A 20,032-nucleotide genomic window follows, 5' to 3' on the forward strand; every position below is an offset into this window, starting at 1 on the left:
AAGAGGGCCAAGCCCCACGGTAACTATGCTGCCCAGAGGCAAACATCCAAGAGAGGAAAGATGATCTACCTTAGCCATTAACTCACTCACTGCTCGAAGCCAAATCCTGTCCCCAAACCTACAATTTTGTACCCTGACTAGTAATTATATCTAATTTATTATACAAATCAAATTTTTTTTATTGTTTTGAATTGTATTGTGCACATCTCCTGGATTAGAAACGAGGTTCAATGTTTGCTTAATATATGGGATTCAGGAGAATAGATTTCATATTCTGTACTCTCAATGCGCCTGCACATATTTACATGAGGTATGCAACTTTTGGTATGGCAGATTTGACCGTTTAAAGTAATAAACACTTGTTGAATGCATGCAACAAGGTGTATTCACCTTTATGCTAATATAGCAGAAAATTTATATTTGCCAGTGATTGTGTTATGGCTAAAATGGTTCCAACTATATGAATATGGAATATCCATCACAGAGTTAAGTATACCAATATACTGTGGATGAACGCTATCCGATGCTCAGTTTAGCATGGTGGAAACTCGGAACGATGTAGCAAACCAAAACATATGCGGTTGTGTTGTGTAAACATTCAGCATATGTTTCTGTTGCTATTGTTGTATGCTACCTTACACAGCAGGCAATTACAGGAAATCTCATACGGTTTTCCTCACTCCAAGTTTCATTATCTCCATACACTGGTCAACTGACTGTGCCGTCAATGATTATTTTTTTACACATGCAGTGCTGGATAGCAAGGTTATCTCTCCTGCAATCTTTCTTGCAATGCACACGGCGGCGTGAGCAATATGTTCCATGGTGCGTTGTGCATTTTAGGTGGCATGGCATTTTCTAGATACAGCCCTGAATTTCTGCAGTTACAAAGTGCCACACTCAATTTCGGTGCTAAATATGGAACAAGCGGGACCGACATCCGATTGTGGGGAATGGTTGTTTCCACTCTACAGTATACTCTCTACACGATCCACTCTACGCCATTTGTAATTGTATGGCATTAAATTACGGTGCAACATTTTCACATGGCATTAGAAAGGTAATTGAGTGCAATGGGAGACAAAAAAAAGTGCATAATTTGAAAGCAAATGAAGCATGTTTCCATTGTTTGCCTTGTTCCAAGATCTCGGTAAGAGAATACAGTACTGTAATTCACTTTAAAACAGGTAACCATTTTTAGGATTGAAACCCTAACAAATCCTGTTACTTTTCTGTGCTTCAGAAATACTTACGCCAAAATGTGCTCAAGATAAAACGAGGTTGCATATATTCTTGGCGCATTGACCCTCGCCCGGGGTTTCCCAAACTCCACTACAGTCGTGTTCTTGAAGAACACACCGCATTATGGAAAAAATCGCGTTATAATATATAAGATAGAGTAAAGCACAGTCCGCGATAACACGTGAGAAGGCGGATGCAGGCTTAACAAAGACTGAGGCGTTTCTGGGTAGCATCTCGAAGCATCCAGCAGCATCCCGCCTTGTGTAATGCTATGCCGAGGCCGCCGTACGACCGCTTATTCCTACTCGCACGACATAGTTCTCTTCACTCAATCGCGTTATATCCAATTCGCATCCACGTTATAAAAAATGTGTTCACTAATACATTCAGAGTGTTATATGCAATTCGCGTTACGAAAACAACATGCGGCGTTGTAGCAGAACGGAATATACTCGGGACCCATCACCACGTTACGCATTTCCATGTTTACAAAATTAAATCCTCAATTCGAAATAAACTCGTTCCCACACTGCATTTGCCCGATGATTGTTAAACACGTCCCACTGGTCACCCTAAACAATGAACGCTGTCCCTCTCACGACGTATACACGCGTTAAACGTGGAACATGTGTCACGGCGTGTTACACACGTTCCAGTTTTCAGACATCTTAAATGCTGCGGATTATTAGTGCCTTATCCATTTCCAAGCAGCAAGCTCCAGTGCCATGTATTGTAGTCAGTGAGACACTGCTTTCACATGTGAAGACGTGTCACGCTTACACACCCACTGAGATCTCAATCAAACTACTGCAGACAACGTCTTTTTTAAATTATTTTATTGTCAAGTTTTAAACTTTAGTGGCAATGACCAAAAAAAAATAAGCTTTTAGTGCCATTTAAATGTACCTCACCCATTTTATTCAACAAATGTGCTGGTTAGAACTGTTAGAAAACATCAACATTCCTATCACTGCGACGAGCAGGATTTTAACCCTCACGCAAAAAACACCATCGCGTTAGTCGAACACACGATACAGTATATATATACACACACAAGTGCACGGCGGTATTCCCAGCAGCAATTTTAAATCCACATATAATTAATAAGTTACATTTGGAAATACAGTAGTACAGCACAATTTCCTTAAAGCTAAAAATCAAAGGAATTTTTTTGTTCTTAAAAAAGGATATGTACAATACAGTTTTCATCCAGCTTAAATGCTGTGGATCATTAGTGCCTTATCCGTTTCTAAGCAGCAAGCTACAGTACCATGCATTGTACTCAGTGAGACAATCTGCTTAAACATTGTGTAATTGGTATTGGAACCACGTTGACTTTTCCAGCAAAGTCTTTCCAGTGCATGAGAAATGGTGGAGCGAAGGTTGGTACATAGCCATGACCTGTGCACTTTGCACAGGACCTGGGGGTGATATGCCTCCTAATTTTACTTTCAGCGTAACCCTAATATGGCTCCACTCTACTACTCACCATCGTTATCCCTTTTCCACTGTAGCACATGCCGAGACAGACCAGGCCCTCATGGTGCAGATGGGTTTTTTTTTCTGCTGGTTATTTTTTAAGTCCAGCCAAACCCAAATTGTGATATGACGGCCTCAAAAGACATCTGAATCTTGCATAGGACCAAGCGTGGCCAGGATTGGGCCTAAATGATATGTTACATGCGTATGACATCACGGCACGGTTCAGCTTCCGCAGTGGAATAACAACCTGGCGCCTCCTGAGCTATGCCGGGCTTGCTCGGCATGGCCCTGGCGTGGCTCGGTTGTGTCAGTGGAAAAGAGGTACGTCTAATTACAGTTAGTTCATTCGCAATAAGTACTCGGGTCCGCTCTCATTCAAGGTGCTGTTTCCGTCAAAACCATGACTTGTCTGTTGACCTCCACAAACGAGTCCCGATTCATTATCCGCGGATTTTCCAGGGAACGGCGTTCGCGTCCAGTGTCTCATCGTGCCGCATTATCTCGACTGTCGACTTGTCGTCGCTTTTCGTCCCCCGGTAGCTGACGTTGCGGAAGGTGGACGTCGTGGGTCTGTACAATGGGTTTGTGCTCTGAACAGGGAATGGTGCGGAATGGGGAGATGGGATGGGAGAAAGTCTGATTATAAATTCATATAATCAATTACTATAATTGTTTGTTTTTTGTGGCTGTTACCAAATAATATTTTTTTCTCCTGAGACAAAAATACCATTGTGAAGTTTTTGTCCACTTGCCACCTTGGCTTAACCTATTAGCTATGATCATGACCCCTCGTGAAATGATCGTGAGAGTCTAAAGCTAATTTGTTCGGAAAAATGGAGGAAAAATCTGAGCCAAACAATGCAGTCTTTGGCACAATGGTTCTAATCGAATAATATTTTTTTAGACAATTATTTTGACCAGCGGCAGTGCTTGGCGCAAGCACACCAGCAAAAGACTCAAGATCCCCACGCAGCTCAAGGAACCTCAAATTAATACGGAAAATAGTGATGCATTAATTACAATCCTAATAAACACGAGAAGCTAACTAAAATAAAAAAAAACACAATTAATATATGTAACCTTTACGGTGTCTGCATTTCTCCTCTCATCTTACTCCATCACGATTTTTTTGCCGTAGTTTGTTTAATCTCACTATGTCTACACATCTACCGTTATCTCACGAGGATTTTATAAATGGACAGGTTGGCACCGCCGTACTGATTTCTGGTCAGCGCCTCCAACTGGGCTAACACCACCACTGAACTTGGCTCAGACACAAGCCTTGGTGAATGAATGAATATTAATAATAATCAAAGATGCTCTCACCATTCCCCAGCGGGCGTGCGAGCGATCCTCCTGGAACTTAGCAAACTCTCGCCGGTCATGGATGGTCACCATCATCTTCCACAGGAGCAGGACGATGAAGCCAATAATCACGACCCCCACGGTGACACCCACGATGATGCCCATAACGGAGGGGGGGTTGTGACAGTCTGTGTGCCAAGGAGGGAAAAAAAAAGTCCACATTCGTCGATGCCAAACAAGGACTGGGCAAATGTAGGGAGGGGACATCGCCTAATGTGAATGCAAAAAAGATAATTAGAAAACTAATCTCTGATGGCAATGTAATTTTGTTTCGTGAGGAATATTGGCCTTCAGTTTAATTTGGCTGAAGTCCTGCATGGGAGGCGCTCATCTTTTTAATTCAACAATGGTGGTGCACATCCACCTGATTTTGAGGACAAACTGTGTGAGCGCATTTTAATGCTCACCATGGCTGCAAAAAACTGGCGATACAGCCATTATGGTTATTCATTGTCCCTGTTTTAATCACGTTACACAGGCAGTGGTTCAGAATGCCTTGTGGAAATCATCACAAATAACCGGAATCAAATTGAGCAACATTACCATTTTCAGCTAATTACCAACACTGCAGCAGCACTTTTAGAAATTCCAGAGTTAAAAAGCAAATGAATAATTGATCTTTCTGGGACAGCTGTTTTTTTAAACCACTAATAACGAACAGACCGACAGTGGATGGAGCTGTTTCATAGAAGGAAATAACATTAGCAGTGAGATTCTCGGCACTGAATCAAACGTCAAAGCTTCTTGTCGTGCTGTTTGTACCCGTTGGCCAATAAGGAGCTGCTGTGATTGTGGGCAGGAACTCCTGCCCCCACCAAATGTAGAGATTAAATAGTAATTTCAACGGAGTCCTCATATTCTTAACGTGCGTCGCTCCATTGCAGGAACAAAACTGCACACACAACCCCCCCCCCCCCCCCACTGAAGTCTATATCTTAACTATATCAAAGATATTCTTGATTCTTTCGGTAAAGTCACGTAGAAGGTTTTCACACCTGATGATGATTGCTTGTGTTGCAATCGAAACGTCGTGAGAATTGTATTGTTTTATATTTTTATTATTTTATTGTTTCCCTTCTACGTGACTTTACCGAAAAAACCAAGAATATGAATCCCCACAGCCACGAAAGCTTTAAATCAAAATATATCAAAGATCTTGAAACTAAATATATATTTTCAAAAACACCATCCCACAGCAGCCTGCGTTCCAAATCGATTAGGCCACGCTGCGTCCCCCTGCTATTTGAAGGTTGTTGTGCAGTAAATCTTGTCTGATATTAAACAGCCACAAAACAAGCGATATTGCATAGCATCACGGACAACAAATTACGTGTTATGGTTATTGTGCTTTTAAAACCAGCAAGAGCTAAATGAATCGCGTGTCAGGTTACACACTTCGCTGTAACTCACAAATGATTACAGAGCCCTGCGTTGTGACAGAGCACTCCATCATTATCATTCAATGAAGCAAGGAATACACTGGCTCACACTCACCATGAGCATGAGGTGACTGTGTAAGGAATGGCGAATGCTCCGTAAAATTGCCCGCACTTTAAGTGAGATACATTAATTCGGTGCGGCTTCTTGGCTTTTCTTTAGTCGTTTCCATGAAGGGACGTGGGAATATTTTCTACGTTTTCTCATGTCTAAGATGTCGAAAGTGACTTTTCTTCACGTTGGCCAAAGCACCGGCTGTTTATTGCCCGAAAGCCATTTGCTAGAATGCGTCAACCTCGTTGATCACAAAACACAGTAAGTGTGGCATTAATGCAGAAAGCCATCCGTGCGTCTGCATTGCAGAGCAATTGACATATATAATGAGAATCTGGAAGACCAAATCCTGGTCGGCTGTTGATGCGGCACTATCATCCCTCTGGGGTCGGTTAATCAAGTCCCATTGAATGGAAATTCGTCTGTGGCTGTCCAATGTATATAGTGGCCTCCATAATGGGAATATGGAATTGTCAACAATGGCTTAGGGCTGCAAGCAACGCAACATTTGAGCAAGGGCAAACTTTCGCATGACATTCTCATCGTTATTTATCCAGTGCCTTGTTCAAAGAAAAATTGACCAAAGACACGGTAGCATTTTACCTAAGTTTAAATCCTTTAATGATAACACTAAAGCGTATAAATAAGGATCAGAGAGATAGCCACGAGTGAGTTAGAAGACACGTGGCATACATTCACAAAGCTGATTGGATACAAGCCTCTTGTCATCTGGCTGAACACTTTTAAATCTGAGTCACCGCTGCTTCAAGGAATTGCGATTGTTTTGCATAAAACATCATTGAGCGATATAAAGTACTGTACCACTGTCCTTTATGTAAAGTAGCGCTTTAGGTAAAACGTTGAAAGGTATTTTCTCAACTGTATCTGTGGCCCTTGAAACTACTTTCAGCAATTATGTTTCAAGTATGTTTTTTTTCACGTAGCTTTTCACTGAACAAAATAAAGTGATGGGTTGTATGTATGCATGTTGAACTTCTTTTGCACCGTACATAGCCAACCGTGCTAATGGTAGGTGCGGGGGAAGGACAACAAACTAACCACAATTGTAAAACACGTCAGTATGTACACCTATGGCAACCATTGTGGGTGTCAAAACTAAATAACATAAAGAGCCAGATTGGAGTGGTTTTGGAATAAAATATTTAAAAAATAAGAATCAATAAATCAATGTGCTTAAGGAATCATAATTTAATGCTTATTGCCTGCCATGACATGCATTGGAATAATGGTTTCTGACAAAGAACATGGAACAAATTTAGAAAAGTATTCAACAGAGTGTGGAGAGATGCATTCTTGGGCATTACACCGACAGAGAGAGAGGAACAAATGGTGAACAAATGCAAATGAAACATCATGTTGACTGTTAATAAAAGTAAGTGGCTTACGCAGTACATATCACCAGCAGTGATGACAGCGGATGTATGAGACTGGTGACAGAATAGCAAATAGGGAAGATTCCCGAGAGGGTGACTGCAATAGGCGTAGAGCGATGATGTCGCCTCATGCGCAGGAGAAAATTGGATCCTGGCATCGTAGGACCGTGCAGAACGGCAATAACGTGGACGGGCATTAATCCAGCCGTGGATAGGACACGGATTAAGATTATTTGCCAAGATCATGTTTGAGCATGTATATAGAGAATACGGTGTGTGCTTACCCATTTCTTTGAGCACATAGAGGGTAGGAAGGATAGCAGTTTCCTTGCTGTACATGAACTGCACACTGCAGTTGTTCTCATTTGAGAAAGTGCACACATTGGGATTCACATCTTCAGAATCTGAAATCAAGCACATGGCAAGCATTCGCTGTGAAATATACACAAGTCATGATGGCTTCTCTGAAAGTCAAATTTACACCTGCACTTCGGGAGGGAGTGACTCCGTGTGTGTTTGTCACCGTTCACAGGCGCTGGGAGAGTTACCTTGTGCCACCTCGTTATTCCAGAGATCTGATCTCCTCACGTTACCCTCCACCCCACATCCTCCCCTCCCACATTCGTGCCACAAAGTTTAGAAGGCTGAGCACAATGGTCCTTGTCCTCTATCTGGGCACAGGGTTTCTACAGTGCAGAGGTTTCGTGGCACTGGGGCTTTATAGGCGTCTTGCCACTGCTGAGAGCCCTCCAGCATTGTCAAAGAAAAATAAGCAAACCCAGCTCGCTGAATATTTGTGCCTGGAGTTGGGTGAAAATAAATTAGAGCCCTGGGTTTTCCGGGGTTCACTCTTGCAGTGCTGCCCCAGATGACTCAATATCCCATTGTGCTCCCGTTTTACTCTGTCTGGATACCCAAATCGATAAGACACCATGAGCGTGATGCTGAGCGAAGCAAAACCGCAATACACATCTGCTTAATTTTATTTTGGAAATATATTGTGTGATATTGTGTGTGCGCACACACGACGATGGGTGGTCAAACCATCGTGAGAATGTGATATTCGTAATGCGTAGAGACGTGCACATACTGCATTATATTTCATTACCACCTCCTCTACCATCCGCGCACTTGTTAGAATAATTCAGAGGCATGTGGCTATAACACACGTATGTTCTTAATCATTTTGCTCCATGAATATGGGCATATTTTACAGAATATATTGAGGAACACAAATTTTTGGAAAATAACTTGATGTTGTACTGAAAGGTTGATATATTTGGCATGCTGAAAGAGATCTCTGAACACAAACCAATCAATAGTTTTGCATATTTCTTTCATCATACGCGTATGTAGATTTACCAAACAGCGTATAACAATGGGAATAATGACGAGTATTCAGAGGTGGGACAAAGTCATTGTTATGCAAGTCCAAGTCGAGTCGCAAGTCATCAAATTCATGACTCGAGTCTGACTCGAGTCCAAGTCACATGACTCGAGTCCACATCTCATAGGTGGGACAAAGTCATTGTTATGCAAGTCCAAGTCGAGTCGCAAGTCATCAAATTCATGACTCGAGTCTGACTCGAGTCCAAGTCACATGACTCGAGTCCACACCTCTGCGAGTATTGCACTTGCGACAGTATTTAAGGCAGGTTGTCAACTCGGCAAATTATTAAGTATTATATTCTACGCAACATGCAGGCCTCATTACGAACAAGCAGTGGCTGCGTAAGTATTGTGTGTGTGCGTATACAGTATATCTACTCAATCATTGAAGATACTTTGTAATAAGCACGTTTTAACTTAGGCCATTACATTACTTTCACCACACGGTGGCACTCTCTCCCATAACTTTAGCTTTGCCCTCGTCTCTCTCTTCCAGTTGAACGTGAGGCACCGAGAGAAATATTTCAAAGGCTCTGCAGAGAGATGCAATAATTTCGGTCACGTGTGCAGGTTCATACCGGGCAGCTGGGCCACAACACTGAGCATGTACTTGCACATCTGCCCGCAAGTTTCATTCAGTCTCCCGGTTTCAAAGTGCATGCACTTGACGCAGTCCCTGGTGGCAGGAGAGAAACAATGAAAACCCAGACACATTATTTCCTCACCTACGTGAAGGCACTAAGACCAAAACTGGAAGTGGAGCCCACCTTTCAATTTCCTGGTCTGAACCAAGAACAAGAACAGTGGCATGAAGTGTGGTGAGAAAATAACAAACCAGCTCCTCGCAACGCCGATGCCAAGCCACATGTTTAAGGAAGGAAGTGGGTTTTTTTTTGCGAAATACGGCCAACATCGCTTGAAGACAGGTACGTACAATTACGGGTGAATTGTTGAGTAAAACTGTTGAAGGTATTTTCATGTCATGACCATTGTCCTAATGCACAGATGTGAGTTTATACAACTTGAAAGCTACTCTAGACATTTTAGTGTCAAGATCTCTGATGTAAGGAGAGACCTTTGACTTACATTTTGATCACTGTAGCATATGTACACACAGTGATTCTTAAATGAACCAAAACTCCGCAAGTGTATCACATCTGTTTCGCCTTTTTCCATCATATGTATTGTTTTGCACATTATTTTCCAAAAGTATTTTCATTTCTGTTCCCATATCGGCCTGCTAAGTGTACCATCGTGGAATACATTTTTTTTTTACTCAGTCCTGTATTGCTATGAAACAGATGTTGGGGAATATGCCACTGCAACAGTACATGTACTGTTGCCATATCATCCCATGCACGTGTTTGTGGTTTGTGACTGGTTGACTGCCACTTGACATGGGTACCTCATGTGAACGTTTAAATTACAAGGAATACTTTAAAAGAGATAAGGTAAATTGATTGTTGTGCACAGCTTACCCCTTTTTCAACTTAACTGGACGTGTATAAAGAGGACACACAAACCATCGAATCATGACAAGAGAGCAAACATGTTTCACTAATGAGTAAAATACTATTGATATCAATAATTCTTTGGTCAGGGATGCTGCTGTGATGTAATGGTTAGCGTACTGGACTTTGCAATCCAGAGGTCACCGGTCCGATTCAATCTCCCGGCACTGCAGTAGAAATAATGGGCAAGTTTGTGAAGTCCTGTTTCCTATGCCCTATGCCCACGCAACAGTACACCACAGGTAGTCGATGGGAAGGTCGCGTTTGGTGCGGTGAAGTATCGATGCTTTCACCTCTTCCGAGGTATCTGGCTGGCACGGAGGAATCGGTCAAAAATACATCCTTTAGAGGGGACCATTCTCGACCTCTCAATATTGGAGGCCCTTCCACCAGCAGCGGTGAGGGCCAATCAATTGCGGGGCTGCACCTTCACCTTCAAGTTGTGCTTTAGCGCGCACGCAGCCACCCGCACGTGCTCACCTCTTGGCCGAGCAAGGGTCCGCGTCGGACGGGCAGCGCTCGCATTTGTCCCCGGAGGCGCCGAGTGTGGTGCACACACAGTGGCCGCACACGCAATCCCCGCAGCCCCCGCACAGCAGGCCCGAGGGGGTGACGCACGCGTCCGTGCTCGTGGAGCAGTTGCAGCTCTCGCCCGCCCAGCCCTCGTGGCAGTGGCACTCGCCGCACTCGCACTCCCCGTGCCCTGGAGGACGACACCGCAATGGCGCAACGGCACGACACAACAACAACCCACCGTGCAGCGGCACAGCGACACAGTGACACAACAATACAATGACACAGTGACACACAGCAGTGACACAGCGACACAACAATACAATGACACAGTGACACACAGCAGTGACACAGCGACACAACAATGCAATAACACAGTGACACAGTGACACACAGCAGTGACACAGTGACACAACAATACAATGACACAGTGACACACAGCAGTGACACAGCGACACAACAATGCAATGACACAGTGACACACAGCAGTGACACAGTGACACAACAATACAATGACACAGTGACACACAGCAGTGACACAGTGACACAACAATACAATGACACAGTGACACACAGCAGTGACATAATGACAAAACAATACAATGACACAGTGACACACAGCAGTGACATAGTGACACAACAATACAATGACACAGTGACACACAGCAGTGACATAGTGACACAACAATACAATGACACAGTGACACACAGCAGTGACACAGTGACACAACAATACAATGACACAGTGACACACAGCGGTGACATAGTGACACAACAATACAATGACACAGTGACACACAGCAGTGACACAGCGACACAACAATACAATGACACAGTGACACACAGCAGTGACACAGTGACACAACAATACAATGACACAGTGACACACAGCAGTGACACAGCGACACAACAATACAATGACACAGTGACACACAGCAGTGACACAGCGACACAACAATACAATGACACAGTGACACACAGCAGTGACACAGTGACACAACAATACAATGACACAGTGACACACAGCAGTGACACAGTGACACAACAATACAATGACACAGTGACACACAGCAGTGACACAGCGACACAAAAATACAATGACAACGACACAGCGACACAACGACACAATGGCACGACACAAAACAATGACGAAACAATGGCACGACACAATAACACAGCAACACAACGACACAACAACACAATGACACAACAACACACCTACGCAACGACACAACAAAACAACGACACAGCGACGCAACAACACAACTAAGCAATGACACAAGATGGTCCATTTGGCTGTGCTGTACGTTTTTTTTGCGGTTGTGCCGTAGAGCCAAGCACTTTTTATTTGTTAGATGCCTGGTTTTGCAGACACGTAAACACATTTTAGTTATGAAAACTGGAAATGCGAAATGCTGTAAACTTTCATTCATTTTCTGCATTTGTTTATGCTGATAGGTGGGGAAAGTAAAAAAAAAGTTCCAACATGTTAAACAACATTGCTTCGTGGACACACATACTGGGCAGCCGGTAGTCATCATCCACGCTTGATGATTTTCTAAAATAAAATAACAATAAATACTTCATTGATGAATACATTCATCACTATATATGTATGTTGAACTTATTTCGCACCGTACATAGCCAACTGCTAATCAAAGGTGCGGATTTGTTCGTGGATTGAATCGCATGTCGTTGGGTTCCTGAAGAAGCTCCTGGCATGTGGAGCAAAACGTCGGACATCATGCCGGACAACGCGCGGCACAACCGGAAACGACATCTGAGAGTGACCAACCCGGCCGTTCGCCGAGGACATTGTTATCTGTGAATATTCTCGGTGGTGCTAAAATCGAAGAGACTGGTGACAGAATAGCGGACAAAGGAGGGAACGCATCAGAGAAGAGTGCCCACTGCGGAAATGAAGTTTGTGCAAACGTGAGATGAGATTATGGCTTTGCAGGATTGTTCGGTACGGTGATGGCATCGACAGGCCTTCGTCCTGCAGTTCATAGATAATGGCTGATGATGATTGCCATGATATGCAGTTGTGTAATGTGCCTTAAGTAATGATTTTTTTTTCTAATTTAATAATAATAATAGTCATTTAGTTACCGTGGAGAGATCAATGAAGATGACTACTAGTTTGACCTCGTATGACTTTCCCAGGAAATATCCTTCAAACATACAATTACAGCACCATCTAAGATCATTGAGTGTCACACCATTTTTTTTTAATACATTTTCAGGTTCTGTTATAAATTGTGTTTGCCATGTGAGAGAATTCTCGACTGGCCAATTATTTTAAAGCTATTGCTTGACTTACCCCCTTGCCTCCTCCTACAGGGACCTATTTGCTCAAAGCACAATTTAAGATCCACCATCTCTTTAGGTACTGTACATACATACTTACTGTACTTACACATCGGATGTAACTTAACTATTTTCATCCAATAATAATAACTAGCCATGCTGAACAACAACATGTCATTGCCTTTCTAGGAATTGAGGTGCCAAGATTTAGTGCTGTAATCAAGATTCAACAATCATTTGACTCCCTCCCACGATACTCCCAACGTTTTGTTCATTTTAGCTACCATACCCTCGAACGGACCATTACTGTTCATCAGAAATATCACATTTATTTGTTATCAAATATCATTACAAATGGACGCTACGATTCCAAAGCCTTTGTTCGTTCATTCTTTGGCATCCTTTTTGTGTTCTCTTCCTAATGATTTATCATCAATGTGAAAACAGGGAGTGTGTAGGAGTAAGACGGATAAACAGCTGCACAATGTCAGAGTAGGTGGCACAAGCATGTAAAGGCTTTGTGGATTCAGAACAATTTATGCTACTGCAGATGATATTATCAAAAAAACAATGCTATGTCTGTAATTGTGATTCGCCAAATTAGCGGCAAACAGGGAAATTAAAACACGGTGAAATATCCTTCGAAGATATAATTACAGTAAGCAAATACCGCACTCTTAAAAAAATACCCGGCATATCCATGTGTACACACATCACAGACCCTTTTACTCCAGGCCACAGATGCAAGTCTTGAGCCATCCAAATGTTCAGACTCTCTGGTTTTAGAGCCCTGCAGTGCTGGTTTTGCTCTATTACCTCTCTCACGGGGAGCCATGGGGCCACTTACACTGATCTCACCCGAGTCGTGCTGCTGTTGCCCTAGATTACGCCGTTTCTTGTTCTACTTGCTCCTTAAAGTTGAGGCCGCGCTGTTGCGGGTATTTGTGAAATAACGAGGCAATTACAGCCCTTTTTCAATTGACCGTTTGCTCAATAAAGGCCTCCCCACGCTGTGTTGGTCATGAGGATTGTTTGACCATACTTCCCTATGCTGGTCAGTGTGGGTTGGTGAGGGGGTGGGGGGGGTGTGACCAGTTCATATATCACACGCCAACCATGTTAGCTCTGGCTGGGAATTGACCTCGGGTTATTGGATTCAGAGTGCAGTACACATACATTTAGAGATGTGCATGGACAAGATGGGAGAAAGCTCCTGGATTCTGGGTTCACTACAACTGTCTAATTTGCAGGTGTACCCGAGCGTGTTGACTTTTAGAGAGAGTCACGTGGTGAGCGGTGTGATACCGGACAGCTTGGCTCGAGTTTAACATGGCACTATAGTGTGCGTGCATGGGGGATTTGAGCACCCCGTTTCCACGGGGCTCTTGTCAATCGCCAAACTGGGCGCGCTGCGTTCTCTCCTGTTCCAACTGCCTCTCTTATCAGACTCCCAGAGGGGCCGCAGCAGGGGCCAAGGGCCTCTTAACGTACATTTGGGCACTTGGAGACGATACAGTGTCCAATTACTGAAACGACAAGTCAGCTTTCCAGGTGACGAGGTAAATGCAATCTGCGATTGGCTTTTTTTTTCTCCTGCTAACGAGTTCAAGCTGCTGATAACTGTGATGGATTCAAGCACTACTGTTGTCCGTGTAATGTCAATATCTTTAAATGGCACAGCGTGAATGCCCACCGCCTGACATTCAGCCTCTCTGCCCTCCGGTCATAACCAACATTTATTGAGATGAGAATGAACTTCCTTGCATAAATGTTCTCTATGACGGTGGAACAAAATTGCCCCACACCTCGTGTTATTCTCTCGATTACTATAATGCCAACATAGAGTTGAACAATGCAAATTTTACCTTCGTGGAGACTGTTTTACACAGAGTGTGAACCCGGATGTACTGGGGTTAAATGCTTGGGTGTAGTAGCACTGGCTGTGAAAATCAAACCCACAATCTCCAGCAACTAAGGCGGATGCTGTTACCACTCGGAGAAGCACTGCTGGTAGGCACAGTATGGCAGTTTTAATCTGAAAACACCAAGATAACATTAACTGCTGTAGCCTTAACCCTAAAGACGTATTTTTTTGCAATAAATATATTTTGCCAAAGACAGCTAGATTTGTATTCGTTAAGAAAAATGACAAGAACGCTTTAGGCAGAGAGAACTTTGTAATCGTTTTGTATATATACAGTTTGGTTTAAGTCGACTGTGGTTAAAGATGCCTTTATTTTTGGGAAAGTAACAGTGTACATAATTTATCAACAAACACTCATATATATTTGTTCTTGGTGTGGGAAGGTTTCTTAGTGGCCACTGTTGCATCTGATGCTGATAAATGTGTAGATAATTTGCAGCCACGAGAAAGAATTGTTACATTTCCCGAAATACTGTGCAGTCAGGATCACATTTCAACCTCAACCAGAATTTTAAACCAGACATTGTGAATCTCAACTGATTCAACAACTGAACATCATGCCAAACAAATGTTGCCGTAAATGTTTTTTCACAACACCATGATGACCACTATCCAGTGAACGGTACGTACTGTAGCATCAGAGCCTCATAATAAAATGCACATTGCTTTCTTTTCCTTCCGTCATAGAAATGTACAATCAATTCCCCCAAAAACGCCATTGCTCATACTCTACCGTGACTCAGTCATGTTTGGTCAATAATAGTTTGACATTTATTCACATATCGTCAAAAGTAACAAAAATACGGATTTCTACTTTATTCATTCATTTCCCAATTTTCTCCCTGGCTTCGCTGGTGAGTGTGTGCCGCGCGCCCCCTGTGTCAAGTCCCTAGTCATTAGTTCCGCATCCGTGCCCCTTTGTTACATTGCGTGTATCATAATGAAGGAATCCCAGCTGCCCACATCCCCACAAGAACAACTTTTGTTCATATATAAACAGCTTAGCACCCCCCCTCCTGCCCAAAGCTTTCCACAAACTTTGCACATTCTCCTCTCTGAAGAGTGCGTTCTGAAACATGCGGTGACGTGTTCGTGTCTTTTTTTTCTTTCACGTGTGCGCGTGTGCATGTATGTGGCCAAGCCTGATTAGGAGCCTCTCACTTGCCCCGTTTTAAAACCACCTTCTCATCTGGCCCTCCTAGATTAGCGGGACTCGCGGAATTAACTCTGACCACATGTGCATGCATAGAGGCCCCTTTTTACCAGGTATTCGCGCAGAACAGGGGACGCTACTCACAAGGTTTCAAGTGCATGCACTCGCTCCCAAACCCTGCACAGATGCAATTTTGAAAATGTGTTTTCTTGTTATGAGTGGGAGTTTTTTTTATTATAGCAATTGATAATTCTGTTTTTCTAAGTATATTCCTCACGATAAGGGATATTTTTGTCCGTTGGATATTTTGTCAGCCTGATTGGAAGAGACTTCACAAACAGGCATTACTTTGTGTATCAAAGTTATATCAATTCCGAGTTATATCCAAAGTACCATAATGCACAAAACCAAGTTATGGCTAACACATTAGCATACAGTATTTCGAATGAAGTGTAGTGTCTAAAGTTGTGTTAATTAATTATTGTAATTTCTCTGTTGTTTCGTGGGTGTTTAACTTTACTCCACCATGGTGGTCAGTGTGGGTTGGTGAAGGATTAGGGCCAAGGACAGCTTAAAATACCCTTCTAGCAGCAGTGGCATTAGCAGGCTATTTCAGAGCTGCACCTTTATTTTGACATGGTATGTAGGTTGAACTTTTTTCTCACGGTATATAGCCAATCAGAGGTGCGGATATCAGACATCACTTGTTATATATATATTTTTTAGAATGTATAATCTTTTATGGGGGTAAATGTTTTTATTGCATCACATCGTCACCCCAAATTATGACAATACCATATATCAAACCTTAAGTGGAAGGGCGTGTGGCAGGGATTGTGTGCCACCCTCCTGTCCATCGTAGCAAACGACCACAATTTCCCGATCAACGGCTTAAAACTCTTGAGCAGAGGTGCTTTTCAAACCACGCATGTAGATTAGATTGAAATGAATGTATGCTTTTTTTTAATTGACTTTCATTGTTTAGTCAATTATGTCATACCATCTATAGTTATATCATGCCATCCATATTGAGAACGGGCAGAACAAGTCACGTCAGCCTCATGTTTGGTGGATTTTGAAGCATTATTTTTTAATAAGATTGCATAATAAGAGATTTAATGCTCAAGGTTCTCATGCTGTAAACAATTTAGAAGAAAACAATGGCAGTGGCATTCCATTATATCTTCACACATTCTATCATATATTAAATAAATGCTATGGTACAGAATACACTGTGGTTTAAATACAGTTTCCATTGTCAGTTTCCATTGGTAATGGTCAAATTCACTTTTGATGGATATACATAAATATGAATGCCTTTTTCTGCATACATTTTTTATTCGGAATTAAACAGCCCATTACTTTCATGCTCAGGCTGCCTTATAAAGAGAGAATAATCCTCAGGAGTGTCACCTTATTATTTTTTCTTCATAACGCAACTATCAGTTTAGGAAGTATTTAATTACATATTACAAATTCTAAGGCACATGTAAATAAAAAATATCCCTGCATGATTAAAATAACGCATCGGTATCTAAAAAAACAGTACCCCCAAGTGGGACGTAAAAAACTCAAATTAAGCTGCTGCTGTTTAGTACAAACTATAGATCTGAGATGAGAGGTAACATTAATAAATGAATATTCCCTCCTCCTAATAGTATACATGGCCTTCCTTACAAAGGTTCAAGGACTATGTCTGTTAATGATGTAACTATTGGCAGGTCTGAGATTCACACTGCATTAATGTACCCTGTTAATGCAGATACATATATACGTCATACGCAAAAATTAAAGCGCTTCCCTCTGACAAATACAGCTTAGTTTCTGAGAAATAGACCTTCCAATAAAGGCATTGGGCAGTCTGCTAGTTTTGTTCTCCAAAATAATGGTTCTGGGACGTCCTTTCAAATCCACTTATCTTCTGAAAACCCAACCGCACTTACCCAAAATGTGCAGAATGCACACAGCCTCTTTGTAAATCCTTTCCTCAAGTGGTGTTGCTACATGTTTGCAGGCCAGCCTTTTCACCCCTTTTTCACAACCTATTTACTTTTTATATTCTCTTTATTTTTCGGAACACCGTCAGGCCTTATAACAAAGTGCCAGAAGTCCGTGTGTGTCCGTCGGCCATTTTGACCGCCGCCTGCTGGGCACGGACGGTTTCCATGACAGTGGTGGGCCGCCCCTCCTCCTTGGACTCTGCTGCCCAGCAACAGCCTCTTCAATTCACCTCTGCATTTGGTGAAATATCTCTCCAGGATCCTATCAAAGCTGGTGGCATTCAGCCGGGAATTTAGAGGGGACAGGGGCCAACCGTCCAAGAAAAATAATAATTGATACCTCACATGGAAAAAATGGAAAAGCACACGAATAAAATACTCCAACCTTGTGATGTCACTGACTCTTCGAAGAAGGATGAACGATATCTCGATCAGATCTGGTAATTGAGGAGATTATCAACAGACTGGTAACTAAGGCGTGCCTCGCCTCGAAAAAAAAATGCCCAGCTTTCTTGAAGGATCTGAATATTATTCTCAATCTGCCCTCTCCTTCATATACCATCGTCCATCCGTAGTCTGTCCAACTGCCACTCATGGTGATAAGCCTGCCGCAGACAAAGCGGCCTCCATTTCTCAGGTGTACAGGGCTAACCACCCTCACCCTGATCCTGCCAGCGTGAACACTGATTCGCCGCTACAACCATGCTCACTTCACATCTTTATTGCTGTGATATTTATGCATCGCCTGTCCGAATCATTTATTCATTGCATTTGTTCACGGTATTGAATCTTTATTTATTTATGCATTACATTTACCCAGGAAAGCCTCAGTCTCAGAGCTCTTTTTCAGAGTCTCCGACTAAGTATTCACAGTCACGAGTTAAATTGTTTTGCGTAATCCCAATTGAGTTATGTTCAGGGCAATCTCAGCATTCAGGTGTTTGGCCGATACCAGGAAATATATATTGCTATTAGAGAACACCATAGAACCCAAGAGAAACCCATTCAGAAGGCGGGAAAGAACATACAAACTCTACGAAGAAAGACACCCGATTGGGGAATCGATCCCAGGCCCTTCTTGCTGTGAGGCACGAGTGTGATCAACCACGATAAGAACATTTCCATATCCAGCACATGCAGATATTGGTTCTCCATTGAAAGAGTGGTGGGGCCTATACAATGAATAGGCGCTCACCTGCACAGATGTTGCTGTTGTGGTGAGCGCAGGAGAAGTTGTCGCACTCGCAATGCTGCCCGTAGATTCGGCCGAACTCGCTACTGTGGCACTGGCAGGTCCCGCAGAAGCAGTCGCCGCGCCCACTGCAAGCGGGCGCCTCAGGCTCGGGCCGGCACTCTCTCTCCGACTCGCCCGTCCCTCCGTCTCCTCCTCCGCCGGGTCCCCCCTCGTCACCGCCGCCGCCGCTGGCGCACTCGCAGCGCGGGCCGAGCCGCCCCGGCGAGCAGGTGCACACACCGCACGTGTAGTCGCCGTTGCCCGCCGTGCAGCGAGGGCTGGAAATCTCCGGTGCGGCCTCGCACTGGCAGCCGCACTGCGCCGTCACCTCGAGCTGCAGCACGTCCCGGAGGCCCACGGGCTTCAGCAGCAGCGTGTGCTTGCCGGGCAGGCACGAGGTCAGCTCCACTGACACGTTGAAGCGAACCTGGTGGTGGTGGTGGGGGAGCAGTGCGGCGTGGACACGTGCGGGCGAGTGTTATTTAACATGAGTACGGACGTGCAGGCCTAGGTGTGTTCACGCAAAGACCGAAGGAATGTGTGCGACAGAGTGAAAATACTCACCGTCATGATCATCATCATCTGCTCCTTCGGTCAGGTCATTCATTCGTGACTGGAGCTATGCACTTTTAAATATAGATTTAAAAATGATTTCTTTCAAACCGCTTTTTGTGTTTTATTTGCTGTCCTTCCCCCGCACCTCCGATTATCACGGTTGGCTACATACGGCGCGAAAGAAATGTAACATACATAGAGACAAACATAACGACGGGGCCAAAAGACTTTCCGGTGCCTACAACTGCCTTGTTCATTCTCAATATTTTTTTCTGCTAGATCTCATACCACTGCTTCTATCAGCATGGTTTTACATCTTCTCCTTTTTCCTTCCACTTTTGAAAACAAATAGCCTGCAGGTGCAAGGTGCTGCTGCCGAGCATCTATTAAGAGCGGCACAGCACACGGGGAGTTGGTACTGTCACCCACTTTTGTCCCTTCAGTGTTGATGCAGGCACACACTGTACCA

At 43.4% G+C, this 20,032-nt stretch overlaps 1 protein-coding gene across 1 annotated transcript in view; it reads right to left on the minus strand.

The window, feature by feature from the left end:
- Positions 1 to 2,063: 2,063 nt before the first annotated feature.
- Positions 2,064 to 20,032, minus strand: part of LOC144939988 (integrin beta-6-like) — a 56,734-nt gene continuing 38,765 nt past the window's right edge. The window contains exons 11-16 of the mRNA XM_078866745.1: positions 18,970 to 19,435; positions 10,355 to 10,577; positions 8,942 to 9,039; positions 7,259 to 7,378; positions 4,051 to 4,217; positions 2,064 to 3,314 (exon numbers count right to left, since the gene is read on the minus strand). Of these exons, the coding sequence (XP_078722871.1) occupies positions 3,165 to 3,314; positions 4,051 to 4,217; positions 7,259 to 7,378; positions 8,942 to 9,039; positions 10,355 to 10,577; positions 18,970 to 19,435 (1,224 nt within the window). The 3' untranslated portion in view covers positions 2,064 to 3,164. The remainder of the gene's footprint in view (positions 3,315 to 4,050; positions 4,218 to 7,258; positions 7,379 to 8,941; positions 9,040 to 10,354; positions 10,578 to 18,969; positions 19,436 to 20,032) is intronic.

The sequence above is a fragment of the Lampetra fluviatilis genome, chromosome 2, assembly GCF_964198595.1.
Source record: "Lampetra fluviatilis chromosome 2, kcLamFluv1.1, whole genome shotgun sequence".
NCBI classification, from domain to species: Eukaryota; Metazoa; Chordata; class Hyperoartia; order Petromyzontiformes; family Petromyzontidae; genus Lampetra; species Lampetra fluviatilis.